At 51.6% G+C, this 12,729-nt stretch overlaps 8 protein-coding genes across 8 annotated transcripts; 5 read left to right on the plus strand and 3 right to left on the minus strand.

The window, feature by feature from the left end:
* Window positions 1-12: 12 nt before the first annotated feature.
* On the minus strand, window positions 13-1,837 carry BJX67DRAFT_197402 (TDT family transporter). The gene is made up of 5 exons (XM_071025406.1): window positions 1,620-1,837; window positions 1,200-1,568; window positions 849-1,145; window positions 512-797; window positions 13-453 (listed from the first exon to the last, which is right to left on the minus strand). The coding sequence occupies exons 1-5, from the start codon at window positions 1,712-1,714 to the stop codon at window positions 307-309; spliced, it is 1,194 nt and encodes a 397-aa protein (XP_070883921.1). The 5' UTR covers window positions 1,715-1,837; the 3' UTR covers window positions 13-306.
* Window positions 1,838-3,171: 1,334 nt separating this feature from the next.
* On the plus strand, window positions 3,172-3,824 carry BJX67DRAFT_197429 (uncharacterized protein). The gene has a single exon (XM_071025407.1). It carries the CDS (start codon window positions 3,321-3,323, stop codon window positions 3,729-3,731), a length of 411 nt encoding a protein of 136 aa, XP_070883922.1. The 5' UTR covers window positions 3,172-3,320; the 3' UTR covers window positions 3,732-3,824.
* Window positions 3,425-5,630, plus strand: BJX67DRAFT_360168 (putative sugar transporter). Its single transcript, XM_071029736.1, has 2 exons — window positions 3,425-3,705; window positions 3,826-5,630. The coding sequence occupies exon 2, from the start codon at window positions 3,917-3,919 to the stop codon at window positions 5,492-5,494; it is 1,578 nt and encodes a 525-aa protein (XP_070883923.1). The 5' UTR covers window positions 3,425-3,705; window positions 3,826-3,916; the 3' UTR covers window positions 5,495-5,630.
* Window positions 5,631-5,769: 139 nt separating this feature from the next.
* Window positions 5,770-6,243, minus strand: BJX67DRAFT_360171 (uncharacterized protein). The gene has a single exon (XM_071029737.1). It carries the CDS (start codon window positions 6,064-6,066, stop codon window positions 5,809-5,811), a length of 258 nt encoding a protein of 85 aa, XP_070883924.1. The 5' UTR covers window positions 6,067-6,243; the 3' UTR covers window positions 5,770-5,808.
* Window positions 6,244-7,793: 1,550 nt separating this feature from the next.
* Window positions 7,794-9,737, plus strand: BJX67DRAFT_197480 (uncharacterized protein). The gene is made up of 2 exons (XM_071025408.1): window positions 7,794-8,049; window positions 8,118-9,737. The coding sequence occupies exons 1-2, from the start codon at window positions 7,903-7,905 to the stop codon at window positions 9,579-9,581; spliced, it is 1,611 nt and encodes a 536-aa protein (XP_070883925.1). The 5' UTR covers window positions 7,794-7,902; the 3' UTR covers window positions 9,582-9,737.
* A 622-nt stretch (window positions 9,738-10,359) lies between these two features.
* On the plus strand, window positions 10,360-11,194 carry BJX67DRAFT_197592 (uncharacterized protein). The gene is made up of 2 exons (XM_071025411.1): window positions 10,360-10,537; window positions 10,770-11,194. The coding sequence occupies exons 1-2, from the start codon at window positions 10,535-10,537 to the stop codon at window positions 11,157-11,159; spliced, it is 393 nt and encodes a 130-aa protein (XP_070883926.1). The 5' UTR covers window positions 10,360-10,534; the 3' UTR covers window positions 11,160-11,194.
* On the minus strand, window positions 10,994-12,153 carry BJX67DRAFT_197499 (uncharacterized protein). The gene is made up of 2 exons (XM_071025409.1): window positions 11,153-12,153; window positions 10,994-11,064 (listed from the first exon to the last, which is right to left on the minus strand). Exon 1 carries the CDS (start codon window positions 11,799-11,801, stop codon window positions 11,229-11,231), a length of 573 nt encoding a protein of 190 aa, XP_070883927.1. The 5' UTR covers window positions 11,802-12,153; the 3' UTR covers window positions 10,994-11,064; window positions 11,153-11,228.
* Window positions 12,154-12,164: 11 nt separating this feature from the next.
* BJX67DRAFT_383364 (uncharacterized protein) lies at window positions 12,165-12,482 on the plus strand (the record flags this gene model as incomplete). Its single annotated transcript, XM_071033444.1, has 2 exons — window positions 12,165-12,268; window positions 12,329-12,482. The coding sequence occupies 2 exons, from the start codon at window positions 12,165-12,167 to the stop codon at window positions 12,480-12,482; spliced, it is 258 nt and encodes an 85-aa protein (XP_070883928.1).
* Between the last annotated feature and the right edge of the window lie 247 nt (window positions 12,483-12,729).

Here is a 12,729-nt window from a genome sequence, read left to right on the forward strand (position 1 = left end):
TCCTCTCCGCATCACGTGATGACACGCCAGGCTGGCCACTGAAATCGGCCAGAAACACAAGGCATCCATGGGTCACGGCGTCACAGAGGTTAGGTTGGCTCCGCCGACAACATCAAACTTAGCAGAAGTCTGAATTCAGTATAAAACTCTGGAGAAACCAAGAAGTTGCTCCCGACTTTTGAATTTCCCCCCTCTAAGATTGTTCCTTCCTTAGTCTCACATGAGCGGATTCTCCTTCTCCTGCTTAAATAGTCCCAGGATGCAACATCGTTACATTTTGATAATACCCCAGCCATGGCACCAAAATCACGCCGTCTTAGCAATATCCTGCCCATCCTCTTTGGTCCTCAAATCAGCTAGGCATGGCGCGTGGAAGATATGTCCTGCTATCACTCCCTTCAAAGTGCCCATGCTTACCACAACCCATAGAACCACTACGCAAAGCGAAAGGATCTACCTCAATTATTAGATCAAGGAGACCTAAATACCCAGCAAACCAGAAGATACGTACCGTCCCTAGAATCTGGAAGAAGGCAGATGGAAGCTCGGCTCCAATCTGGCATGTACACGCTGCGTAGACGCCGAGCGGGAATGTGAATCCCCACCATCCGATGTTAAATGGAAACGTCTTGCATCGTGCAATGGAAGCCGACGCGAAGAAAAGCCATACTAGGCCGAATGACCACAAGATTAGCCCAATCAGGAAGCCCATCGTATACAACATAGGCCCGGACGATTCGTCCAGTGTGTGGGTTTGAGGGAAGATTGTCTGCGCGGCTTTGCCGAGTTTCATTGCCCTAGTTGTAGTAAGCTTCCATTGCTTGCGAGAGTACGCGAGGAGTAGTTACCCGAAGCCACCTTGTCCCAAGGGCCCCAGAGGCAGAAAGACGCTAACAATCATAGCCTTGGGCGGAATCTTGTGCAGCGTTAACCGCTGTAAATATATCACCATGACCATCAATGCCAAAGGCAGTCCAATTCCCCACAAAATATAGCTCACGATCACAGTCCATAGAGCATGTTGCGGGTTTGGCAGAATATCGGCTATGATTGCTCCCGATGAGGCTGCGACCACAGTGCTAACTATCGGGAGAAGCCATACTGCAGTCATGGACGAGAGATGCGTCTCATCATTCCTGGACATTCTAGTGGATTTGTCAGCTACACCGCCCGATCTGAAGCGGATCGTGGCTCCCTACAGCAGAAAGGGCAATGACAGAGCAGTCACTACAGCGATAACAGCATCAACTATCCACATGGCCCACGCGAAACTTCGAGCCCATCCACCCCAGGCTGGAACGCAAACGAAACAAAACATGTTGATGATGGTGGCAAAGCCCATCGGTAGCGTACCGATAAACATGGACTGCGTCGGGTGTGTTATCATAGCTCTGAAGATCTCTGGATATATCGTGTAGCGAAGGATCGAGATGGCGCAGGCCGTCGTGAAGAGCAGAACGTTCAAAGCAAAGATAACAATCGAGATCCAATATAGCCATTTGCCATTGTAGGGCAGTATATAGAGAAGAGTGGACACTATTCCAGTGCCCATGTTAATAGAGAACCACCTATTCCTGTTAGCCTGTGGATTGTTACAGCCCGCAGAAACCAGAACATACGAAGGTGTGAAATTGCGCACCACTCTCCTCCAACCAACGTCATGCTTGGTTAGGGCAGGTGGATGAACATTTTCCTTCCGGTCTTCAGGCGCCATATTGACCCTGTTCTAGATATGTCGAGCTTGTCGAGCTAGCCCCGGGCCATCTATGGATGGACGACCACGAACTATATATTCCCCGCCGCATTCCGAGAGAGCCGACAGTTTTTCGCCACCAGTGGATTCTCGAAGTTGATGCAATCTTCCGATATTTAGATGAACCATTGACAAGTGTGAACGCAAGAATATACACTTCAAGATCTATGTCGCCGTTCTGACTCATTGCGTCTTTCAAAAGCCCTCGATGAAAAATTTGACTCGGCCGAGTGTTCCCAAGGGATCCACCACAAAATCGAGGAACGTCCCCAGTCCTCCGCAGAGGCGTGCAAATGAAAGGGCAGGCATGAAGACGAGCTGCTTACATGGGATTTATGTCACTGATAATTGCCCTCTCGGGGCTGGGAAGGTTGCACCCCTTCTTTCACTTGGAAGAAACTCCAAATTTCTTGCCGAGGAGCAGACGGTTACCAAATCCCGGGATTTGCACGAGAATCCGGTTCAGTTCATCGGCTCTGAAACAACAGCTGGAGGCCGGATGGGTTCCCTGGAGCTGCTTACGCACTCGTCTTATTTAAGAGACATGGTCTACGGTTTCTTGTTCATTAAATGGCGAGTTACGGCCACCCAAGATTCGACACTTTGAAGTGGATTTTACCCACCAGTCCGGGAATTGAGCCGCCAACGGCTTCAGAGTGAGCTCAAGGACCAATGAGATCGATTGGTTGTTGAATAGATCATGCTTGAACTGTCCGGCTTTCGTGAAGATTGTCTCCACTTGGGTGAAAACCAGCCGAGTTTTCGAAATGACAGGAGTGAGAGGAAGGCAAGCATTTTCAGAAGGAACCCGTCCCTCGTAATTTCGCTCTTGAATGAAGAGACACGAGGCTTGTATACAGGCAACCCAAATATGTGCCCAGTCCTGCGATGTCGAGATTGACTCGTCCTGACCGCTGTTATGTATATCATCCACCTTTTCCCTGTCGCACTCACTGACCCCCTATGTGTCAAGGCCCAGCTTTCTGGTAAAGGTGGCCCTTCTACTTCAGTCCGCTCCAGCGGTTAAGTTAAGGCTTGCAACATTGTGGAGTACGGCGCAGTAGCCGACAAGGCCATGGATATAGGGCCTGCGCTGCCGGGATGACTGCGCAAGCAGTGGCATTATTTAAATCACACCCGGTGAGCATGGGTTGCACTCCAGGTCAGGAGCGCCTGTGTCATCTCTATCGCACTGGGCCTGATGGAGGCAACATAGACCATAGTCGAGAACACATCCAATTCTTCAGCGGTACCTCCGAAGGCGCCATGGGGTTATGGGTATGAGTTTCATGCTGAAGGGTTGATAGATATCCTCCGAAATCTGAGACTCTACGAAGTGTGGGATTTATAGGTACGTAATGTCGTGCTTGTAGACTCACAGCTATTCCACTCTTCGTTCAACGGGTGCTTCATTGGAGATACAGAACACGGCGATTCGCGGTGGTGACTCGAGAGGATTGGACGGAATTGACGTCTGGAGCGAGCAAGTCTGGGTTCGCGCTGTAATGACCAGACGACCAGCCGTACCACTGCGAGAACGCGTATTGATCAGGGTTCTGACTGTCGGATGGAAAGGGGGAAGGCGACCCTGACCGCCATCGCTGCACCCTCAGGCTTCCTCAGGCTTCCCCGCACCCCCCGCATGCCAAACAACCTCAGCTTCCCATTCCTTCCATCGCAACCTCATTCTTTCCAGGCACCCCGACAAACCCCTGGCAGGAGCTGGACCAGCCCAGCCCACCCAGTACTATTATTCTCCGTCGCTATCAGTTTCTTCAGCTTCTGTGGCGAGCCCCGATGCGAGAGCGATCGACCATTCTTTCCCGTTAGATGGCAACCTGAAGCGCAACGAGGCTCCGCATGTGGGCTCTCATCATCGGCATCGGTCTCACTATCACCCTCATCCGGAGTGATCTGTCATATTCTTTCGGGTGAAGGAGAGCCAAATCAAGGTAGTGCTATTCCGACTTCAGATTAGATCAAAGAATGCCATCTTCATGCTTCGAGGTTGCTGGTATTGATTAATATGTCATCCTTTTGAGCATGAGGGCTAACCGTGAACTTGTTCCAAGGGGTACGATGTCCTCACCTTGCCGTTTCTGAGTCAGCCCTCCCCTCGATCTTCTCTCGCGATCTGAATTCTATAGATTTAATATCTTACGAATGAGAATGGCACCCAATGGCCGCCCCGAACCTGCCAGTCCCGAAACCGCCCCTCTCTACGAAACTACGCCTTTGAACCATGGCGCTGGCCTTGATGCATCTTCCGCCTATAAATTTAACGCCAATGTACTGAACCGTGCCATTCAGGAAGTTGGGATGGGACGATACCAATGGCAGCTGTTCGGAGTCGTCGGGTTCGGATGGGCCTGCGATAATTTGTGGCCTATTGTCACGTCTCTAATACTTGTTCCTGTCACACACGAATTCCGCGTTTCTCAACCGCCTCTCTTACTGTTGGCTCAGAACGTCGGACTTTTGGTTGGCGCATTGTTTTGGGGGTTCGGCTGTGACATTTTTGGGCGACGGCTGGCCTTCAACATGACCATTGGGATTACCGCGGTTTTCAGTCTGGCCGCTGCTTGGTCGCCTACGTTCGCTGCAGTGTGCACCTTGGCTGCGCTCTGGTCAATAGGTGTTGGAGGCAACCTGCCAGTAGACTCGGCCATCTTCCTTGAGTTTTTGCCTGGGTCTCACCAGTACCTTCTCACAGTGCTGTCAATTAACTGGGCTCTCGCACAGCTAGTGGCGAATCTCGTTGCCTGGCCATTAGTGGGTAACCTTACCTGCCCATCCGCTGATGGCTGCACCAGGTCGGAAAATATGGGCTGGCGATATTTTCTCGCCACTATGGGGGGTTTTGCTTTGCTGATGTGCATTATCCGATACTTCTTTTTCAGCCTCCTTGAATCTCCCAAATATCTCATGGGCAAAGGAAAGCAGTACGAAGCCGTTTCCGTCGTCCGTGAGGTAGCTCGACGAAACGGAAAGAGCTGCAACCTGACTGCTGATGAACTGCACGACTGCTCTAACGACGAGGATGGCCAAGCGGAGCTACACTCCCATCACCACCGGAGAGGGCTCAGCCTTTTCGACCAGATCAAACTCCGCTTAGAGCCTCTGACCTTCTCCCGTCTTCATTCTCTCTTCTCAACTCGACGTCGAGCATGGACAACGACGCTCTTGATAACCATCTGGGCATTCATCGGCCTCGCCTTCCCGTTATATAATGCCTTTCTACCTTACCTCCAGAACCAGCGTGGTATAGAATTTGGGGACGGCTCCACGTCCCTGACCTACCGCAACTCCCTGATCATCGCCGTTGCCGGAGTCCCGGGCAGCCTTGTCGGTGGTGTAATGGTTGAGATGCCACAATTGGGGCGCAAGGGCACGCTCGCGTTGGCTACTATAATGACAGGGGTGTTCCTTCTTGCGTCTACGTCAGCCACAACCTCGTCAGCGCTATTGGGGTGGAATTGCGCCTACGGGTTCAGCAGCAGTCTTGTATACGCTGTGCTCTACGCTTATACACCGGAGACATTCGAGACCAGAAACCGGGGGACGGGAAACGCCCTCGTCAGTGCAGCGAACCGGCTCGGGGGGATCCTGGCACCTCTTGTAGCTCTTGGAACCGATTTGCAGACGACAGTGCCGGTGTATGTAAGTGGAGTGATATTTTTAGTCGCCGGCTGTTTGGTCCTGATGGTCCCCTATGAGTCGCGTGGGCGGGCCAGTGTTTAAGATGTGTTTGAAAACTAGAATGAGATCCTGTGTGTTGATTTTGTAAGTTGAAATGACTTTTTATTCCACCTCCAGCCCTCGAATAAATGATGTGAGCTTACTAGGGCAACCACATGTCCGCCCTGGAACATGGAAGATTTCAAGTAAAGAAATATGTCTTTCTACTAACAGACAGCAGTAAATACAAACCCTCGAATGATTCAGATGTCTGATTCTTCAACCTTCAAAACAATTTCTCACCAGCATCCTTGTCTGGAGCCAAGAGATCGCCACCATGATCCCACTCATATTGATAAGCTTCTCAGAGAGCCGAATCATATCCAGCCAAGCCCATATTCGCAAGTAATCCCATGATCTCTGGGACCGCAGGCATCCCCTCCATATTGCAAATTAACACCCTGATCCTTGTAAAGGATCGACGCTCCGTTCAGCGTAGTGCTGTACGAATCGCAGCCTTGGCCGGGAATTACCCGGATATTGTCATCCAAGCCTGTTTCGTCTGGGGAGAAGGTGGTTCCCTTTGTTGGCCGAACAACTAACCCCAAGAGGGTCAACATCGGTCCAGGTGCCATCACTGTTTGGAAGACTTGCGAATCTAGTAGTGCGCGGTATGCGAGCAAACCGCAAGACCCTGGTCAATTTTTGATAAAGCGGAGGATTAACGTGATGTACCCAGGGTGTAGTAGCACTGTCGTAGTTACTATCTCTCTTGGTGGTAAAGTGTACAACGAACTTGTCAGTGTCGATAGGAAAGACATGCTGGTCGATAGCACAGCTCCAGGGAGCATTCGCAGACACTGGTCTGAGCGACGAGTTGGAAGTTGGTCTTGGGGATGCATGTGATGATTACGGGTCTTTACAGGGCAGTCATCTGGAGTACAAGACTGTTTACATTGGTTTATATCATGATTACGGCAATGGTATTGTCTGTGGTAAGCGGGACCATGGGCGATCTTGTGAGTTCGATATGTAAACAGTAGTAGTAGTGTGGTATGATGAGTACTCGGGCATCAGCTTTACGAGCTTCCAAGTAGTCAAGTCAAGAGCGCAGTGTACTGTGGCAAATTTCCATGTATTTAGGTATAAATCCGGTATATAAGAGTCATATTGAGTATTAAACCTTGTCATCACGCTTTGCTTCCCGGGATGGATTGATAATTTTCTAATAATAAGTTTTTGTTCTTCTCTTCTTTATCCAGCTCGACTCGACTGATTGGTTCTAGGGCAGCTGGATCCGGCTGTGAAGGAGACTACCTAGGTATCTTGGTATTAATTTTGTTAGAAATTGAGAGGTACCGAAGCTTGCTATTTATTTATTCAATATCAGCTAAGAGGGGACTAGAATGAGATAAGCTAAACAGATGATCAGTTGCGGCCTGAACCGGGGCCGGCCTTCTGCTGTAATGCGCGGCTGGGCCGCTCTTTCTAATTTCCCTCACAGAATGATGTAGGAGGATATAATTTTCAGAATGAACAAGAAGATAGCCGCTATATATTCTGAGAGTAAACTGCGTACTGTAAGTCTGGACAATCCCGGATTGAGGGATTCCGGCGCGGTACTACAATGTGTGGCTGCAGGCGTAATGGCAAGAATTAGGTGCTGGACATCAACTCATACCAAATATCAGGGACTAACGAAAGTGAAGGTGCAGAAGCGTGGGATGCTTGAGTGACAAGAGATGCTGGGTACAGAACTGCACGAACACTAGTAACAATCCCCCTTCACAGTACATGAGCCATAATGATGAGTATGCTTCGTTGTTGCTGGATGGGAGAGGGCGTTATGTTGGAGACGGCGGTGTCATCTTTGTGAGCGAGAAGGAGAAGAGAGGAGCTGGGGACCTCGGGACTGAGACAGATGAGAGGTTGCATGAAGACAAGTTGTTGCAGCTCCCTCTCTCTCTCTCTCTGCGTGACTACACGCCAGCTGTCAACCAGAAGGAGCCCTTCACTAGAAGGATTGAGCCTTTTTTAGTTGTCCCATTTTAGGATCGAGAACCCAATGATAGACTCGTTGTTTCCATGCAAACGAAGGCCATCGAGTTTCTCGAACCGGTGCACACAAAGAACCAAATGGGCGACGTGCAGGGCGGTTCTGCATCATGGGCACTTTCTCTTCCCAATCATTGCACTCGCCGGGAGTTGAAAGAGGACTTTATCCTTCTTCGTTGCAGCAGGAAGAGCCTGAGTTGTCCAGTTGGGCCTCCCCGCAGTGGAGCAGCGAGAGCCACGATGGGTGCCTGACCGCCAGACTGCGATGCCTGTCGGCGCGGCTTGCACGCCGTGTCTCCCTTCTGTTGTTGTTCTTCAGGCCAGATTGGCTCACCTTTCCTCTTTTTCTCTCTGTGTCCTCTCTTCTCACGTCGAATCCCTCCTATCGATGCTCCGACAGTCTTAGCCGCTGTCAGATGCCTGCGCTGTGTCTTGAATCTTGTCCGACCATGGCCTCCTTCGCCTTCGACCATGAGGCGGAGTTTTGGGGTGCGTTGATCAACCCGGACAAGAGTCCCTCCCCGTTGCTGGAACAACTGTGTCTCGGGATTGCCCATGTCATTGTAAGTTGGAAAGGGGGAGTTACAAGGAAGATGTTTCGTGCACACACTTACCCAATTGCTCGGGGTAGACTACTTTCGATAACTACGCCATCCCCGACCTCACTCCAGACCGACTTGCAACATTCTACCGCAAAGTCGGCGGGAATTACGACGTCCTGTTCCACGATACCAAGCCCTCCGCGCTGTCATTCATCTACCAGCGTCTCGGTTGCTTCCACAGTATCCAGCCGTCGGCTGACCCGTACAAACCTCCCTCAATTCCCGCGCTACAGCCCCACGGCTTCGTGCGGTGGCAGACGATCCAAATTCTGCTCGACCCAGATGAGCACGTTTCCTACCTGCAGAACGCCGTCGAAAGATGGGATATTCTCAGCCCCAATGGAACTCTCTTCCCGAAGACCATCCCCCGCGAGGCGTTTCCGGCGGAGCCTGATCCTGAGATGATCCAGTGGCACGAGACGGTTAGCCAAAAGTTTGAATTCGACTACTGGAAGAAGAATCTCCTCCGGCCGTCCCCTTCAAGCCCCGGGTCATACCATAATCAATTCACCCAGAAGGACGCACCCACACCATCCAACTATCGCTACTCGATGCCTGCTGATCCGCAGGTATCCAGGCGCCACCAAAGAGGCCAGAGTGCCGAAGTTCCGCTAAGCAACCTTCACAAATCACAGGCCAACCCGCCTCGTCGCTCTGCGGAGTTTGCCAGCAGCTCCGCCTCTCCAAGAGCTCCATCGCCGCCGACACACCCGAAGCATGCCGCGACCAAGTCTCGAGGGCGCGAGCGCAAGACCTATTCTCGGCCTGTGAGCCCGGAGCAGATCCACGGACACAGTTCTTCAGATGCATCGTCAGAGGACTCTGGGACCGCAACACAAGAGCCTGTCTCGCCGCCGCCACGATACGCTCATCAGCGGAATCTCTCCCCGCCGCATGCTCCGAATACTCGCCGGCATTCTCACGAAGCCTATTCACGCAGACCGCAAAGGGATCTATCTGCCGACTCGCAGAAACGGTTCGCCTATCGTGATGCGTTCCACTCGAGCTCAAACAGGATATATGACTCCGATAGCGGTCGCGCAGTGCGGCAGCCCAGAGTTTACGTCGATGAGGTGCGTCAATCTCGGACACCCGTTTCCCAGTATCGTGAGCCCGCCTTCGGGGAGTCAGCGACCGTTCCAACAAGCCCGGTTTACGGGCACGCACATGCTGTTCACCCTGTTCATCCCGTGCACCCCGCCCACGCTCGATTTGCGAATGGGAACAGCCCGGGATACATAGTTCATCCACAGGCTGACCTTGATGCCAACGTGATGGACGACCCGAGAGATCCGAGACGGAATAGTTATCGCGGCGGCAGTGTGACACCGAACCCAGGCGGCAACCCTACCTATGGACGTCCACGATTCGCCTCTGTGGGCGAATTCCAGCCACCAAGGTGGTCCGGCGTGCACGGTCCCGGCGGACAACCGATACCTCAAGGCATCTTTGAAGCGGAATACGGCAGAAGGTCGTCGATGTACGAACGATAAAACTCAACATTGGACTTGGTAAGGTATATATATATCACTGACATTCAGGTTTGTTACACGGCTGGATTAATGGAGTACGGATAAGCGTATGGGAAATACCCATTGATGGGGTACGACGTGCTTAGTAGGCATGCTGGGAGCAGGCGTTGGCTTCGACTGAACGATTTGATGAGAATACTTGATGTGCTATGACTTGACGGATATGACTTACCGAGACGGGGGTTTGACCCTGCTATGACTTATGACGTTACGACTAGAAGCTAGATGGGCGTCTCTCTTATTTCCTTGTGTTTTCTGATAATCTGCTTTTCTTTAATTATTTAAGAGGCGTTTTAGGTTGAATTCATGTCGTAGGGAGCATCTCATCTTGTTGGTAGATATTTTTGTACTCTTCAAAGGATGATGCCATCGTGGAAGGAGGAGATTTTGCACTATCCGAATCAGTATCATCGATTTCAATTGAACCGAACCCGAAGATCGAAAAAAAAAAAAAAAAAAAAAAAAAAAAAAAAGCCCGAGAATGAAGAAGCTGTTTCCTCAGCTAGAGGAGCAACGCCCGCAGTCATCACGACTCGTGGGAAGGCCTCCATGTCGAGAGAACGAGACTTACGAATCCAATTCATCTTGCAACTGGATCCTCGGCGTCTTGTTTATCTCCACTCGACCAAGATCTACACGAATCCTCGTCCGTGGCCCCAGAGTCCGGGCTCTCGTAGTGGAGAGAGGCTGGCTTTGGCATTGACGTCAGTATGAGACTCATTGGCCTCATGTCGAAGAACTGGTATATGAGCTCAACTCCTGCCCTGCGAACTTTTCCTCTTTTCTTTCGTCTTTTTTGTTCCTTAATTTCTTACGTCAGAGATCTGGGGTGCCTGTCTCTGTCTGAGCCTTGATAACCTTACTTCCAATTGGAGACTTTTCGAGTCAGGTCGTACCAGATAAATCAAGTCAATATGGTATGTATGGGTATACTCGCTAAGTCACAACCTGCCACTGTCCTCTGCAGGTGGTATACCCACGGTTCAGGCCAGCTGCTCGCACCCCCACGCGGACCACGCCCCGCTGAACCTGAGCTTGAGCCTGGATCCGAACCATGGTTACTCGCTCACCACGACACCCCACCAATTCTCCTCTCAACACAAAATACACGACCATTGAACACACCCATACTAACGACAATACCTCCAGGCCCCAACAACGATCCCCCCCCTCCTCCTCCCGCGACAATCCACCACCAGCGGCTGCTCCTGCCCCAACACGCTTGACGGCGGCGCAATCGCCGGAATCGTAATAGGCTCGATAGCCGGCACGCTCCTCCTAATCTGGCTGTGGCGCACGTGCATGGTGACGAGTGCGCTGAGCGAGGCCGAGAAAACGGGCGGCGTCGTCCCCGGACAGGTCCTCCTGGGGGCTAACGGGAACGGGTATCCGAGTAACGAGGAGACGACGCATTATCGGCGGCGTCGGAGACGGGGGGCGAGTCCTGGGTATGAGTATGAGTATGCTGAGAAGCAGCCGTATCGGGGTCGTAGTGGGGGGAGTGTGAAGAGGCCGAGGAGGGTTTATCTTGCTTCTTGAGGTGGGTTGGGTTGGGTTTCTCTTGTTTGGAGGGGAGCAGTCGGGGTGCTTGGTACGTGCTCGTACCTACTACCTACCCACTGACCGTATCGGGGAATATATCGTGGGCATTCCAAGGTTGGAATGGCGAGTAGCCGGGTAGGTTCTTTGCGTTGTGTTTATGATCTTATGATTGATGGATATGATATTCGAGTGTTGTCTGGACGGTGCGAGTATGTATATTACGTCTCTTAACGACTGATGATTCGATGAATATATCCCTTGATCTTGGGCTTGAAAATCTTGCCGTATGTATTTACGAGATTTCCCAGCGTAAACAGGCAACGTTGTAGATAGGGTGGCCTTGGTGGCTCGACCTATTGAGCCACAACGCATGCACAGGGTCCAATAAGTACAGGGATAAAAGCTTTGCAGACGCACTTGCTCCCAAGTAGATGTTTCAGGTTCACCTTGTGACATGCATATGCATGCATAAGTGGCGGTTTCTGGAATCTGAAACTGACCCGGGCCGCCGGGTGTCCGGAATATGTGCGCGCGCTCCCTAGATGGCTGGAATGCAGGGAGATCCCAGTATGCGGGTTCCCTGGCATCGGTGCTCTGACTGCCTTGCCTTGCCTTGCCTTGTCTATGATTACGTCCCATAACAATGTGGACGCCCACCCAATTCTGCTTTTTCTCACTCTTGTGGCCTCAAACCCCCCGAGGCTGGGGTTTAGATATGGCGTGGAAGCAGTCTGTTCACTCACCTCTACTTCACTTCTCCTCTATCCTTACTATTCCAGCGCCCTGTTGATATCGTCGGCCTAGTATCTCGCTTGGTACCATTCCGCTGCCCGCTGGGAAGGACGCGACTTGCCCCTCGATTCGACACGACGCGTGCATTTCGAGACTGCCGACTTCAAGCTTCTCCACTCAGGCGTTTCCAATCGATAAACACGCGTGAGTTCGCACTCAACCTGCCCGCGAAGTGCACGAGATAGATGACGGCGGGGGACACATAGCACAATGGCTCTCGTCCGGGATCCGTGGTTCTGGAAACGGTTCTCACGAGCAGTCCACCTAGACGAGGAAGTGAGATCGCCCACAGAGAAGGGATCTACAATTTGGTCGTATGTTGATTCGGATGGCCAAACCCATGACCATGACACTCGCTAACGTGACTGTGCTAGGAACCACTGGCTAACGAACCATCATCGGAAACGGCGGAGAAGCTTTTTGTGTGGTTGTGCGATTTGCGTCGTCATTCTGATAGTTATTGCGGCTCTTGCTGCTGCAATTTGGTGGTTTTGCGCGCATAACTGGCTGCACGAGGAGACAGCGTAGAATTATATGAGTGCTCCCAATAACTTATTGCGGAGAATAAGAGCGGATATGGTCACGATGAGCTGGTCTTGTTGTGATATCTGGCGCATGGAGCCGAAGCAGATCGAGAATACCCAACATGATGTTTTTTGCGTCCAGATACATACTGCACGAGAGTAGATAAGGAGCAACAGAGCGAGGGCAAACCTGAGAGCAGGCCTCACAGGCCATCCAACACGAGGGGACTCCAACTGCAGGATGCGGCCGT

Source organism: Aspergillus lucknowensis (genome assembly GCF_044049455.1).
Source record: "Aspergillus lucknowensis strain CBS 449.75 chromosome Unknown BJX67scaffold_36, whole genome shotgun sequence".
Taxonomy (NCBI): domain Eukaryota; kingdom Fungi; phylum Ascomycota; class Eurotiomycetes; order Eurotiales; family Aspergillaceae; genus Aspergillus; species Aspergillus lucknowensis.

Excerpts from the sequence above, each read along its gene's own strand:
- BJX67DRAFT_197402 (XM_071025406.1), bottom strand. The coding sequence starts at position 1,714 with ATGGCGCCTGAAGACCGGAAGGAAAATGTTCATCCACCTGCCCTAACC. Across the intron at positions 1,569-1,619 it reads GTGCGCAATTTCACACCTTC|GTGGTTCTCTATTAACATGG; the intron begins GTATGTTCTGGT and ends TAACAGGAATAG. Across the intron at positions 798-848 it reads TTGGGACAAGGTGGCTTCGG|GGCAATGAAACTCGGCAAAG; the intron begins GTAACTACTCCT and ends TACTACAACTAG.
- BJX67DRAFT_197429 (XM_071025407.1), top strand. The coding sequence starts at position 3,321 with ATGGAAAGGGGGAAGGCGACCCTGACCGCCATCGCTGCACCCTCAGGC.
- BJX67DRAFT_360168 (XM_071029736.1), top strand. The coding sequence starts at position 3,917 with ATGAGAATGGCACCCAATGGCCGCCCCGAACCTGCCAGTCCCGAAACC.
- BJX67DRAFT_360171 (XM_071029737.1), bottom strand. The coding sequence starts at position 6,066 with ATGGCACCTGGACCGATGTTGACCCTCTTGGGGTTAGTTGTTCGGCCA.
- BJX67DRAFT_197480 (XM_071025408.1), top strand. The coding sequence starts at position 7,903 with ATGCCTGCGCTGTGTCTTGAATCTTGTCCGACCATGGCCTCCTTCGCC. Across the intron at positions 8,050-8,117 it reads TCGGGATTGCCCATGTCATT|ACTACTTTCGATAACTACGC; the intron begins GTAAGTTGGAAA and ends TGCTCGGGGTAG.
- BJX67DRAFT_197499 (XM_071025409.1), bottom strand. The coding sequence starts at position 11,801 with ATGGGACGTAATCATAGACAAGGCAAGGCAAGGCAAGGCAGTCAGAGC.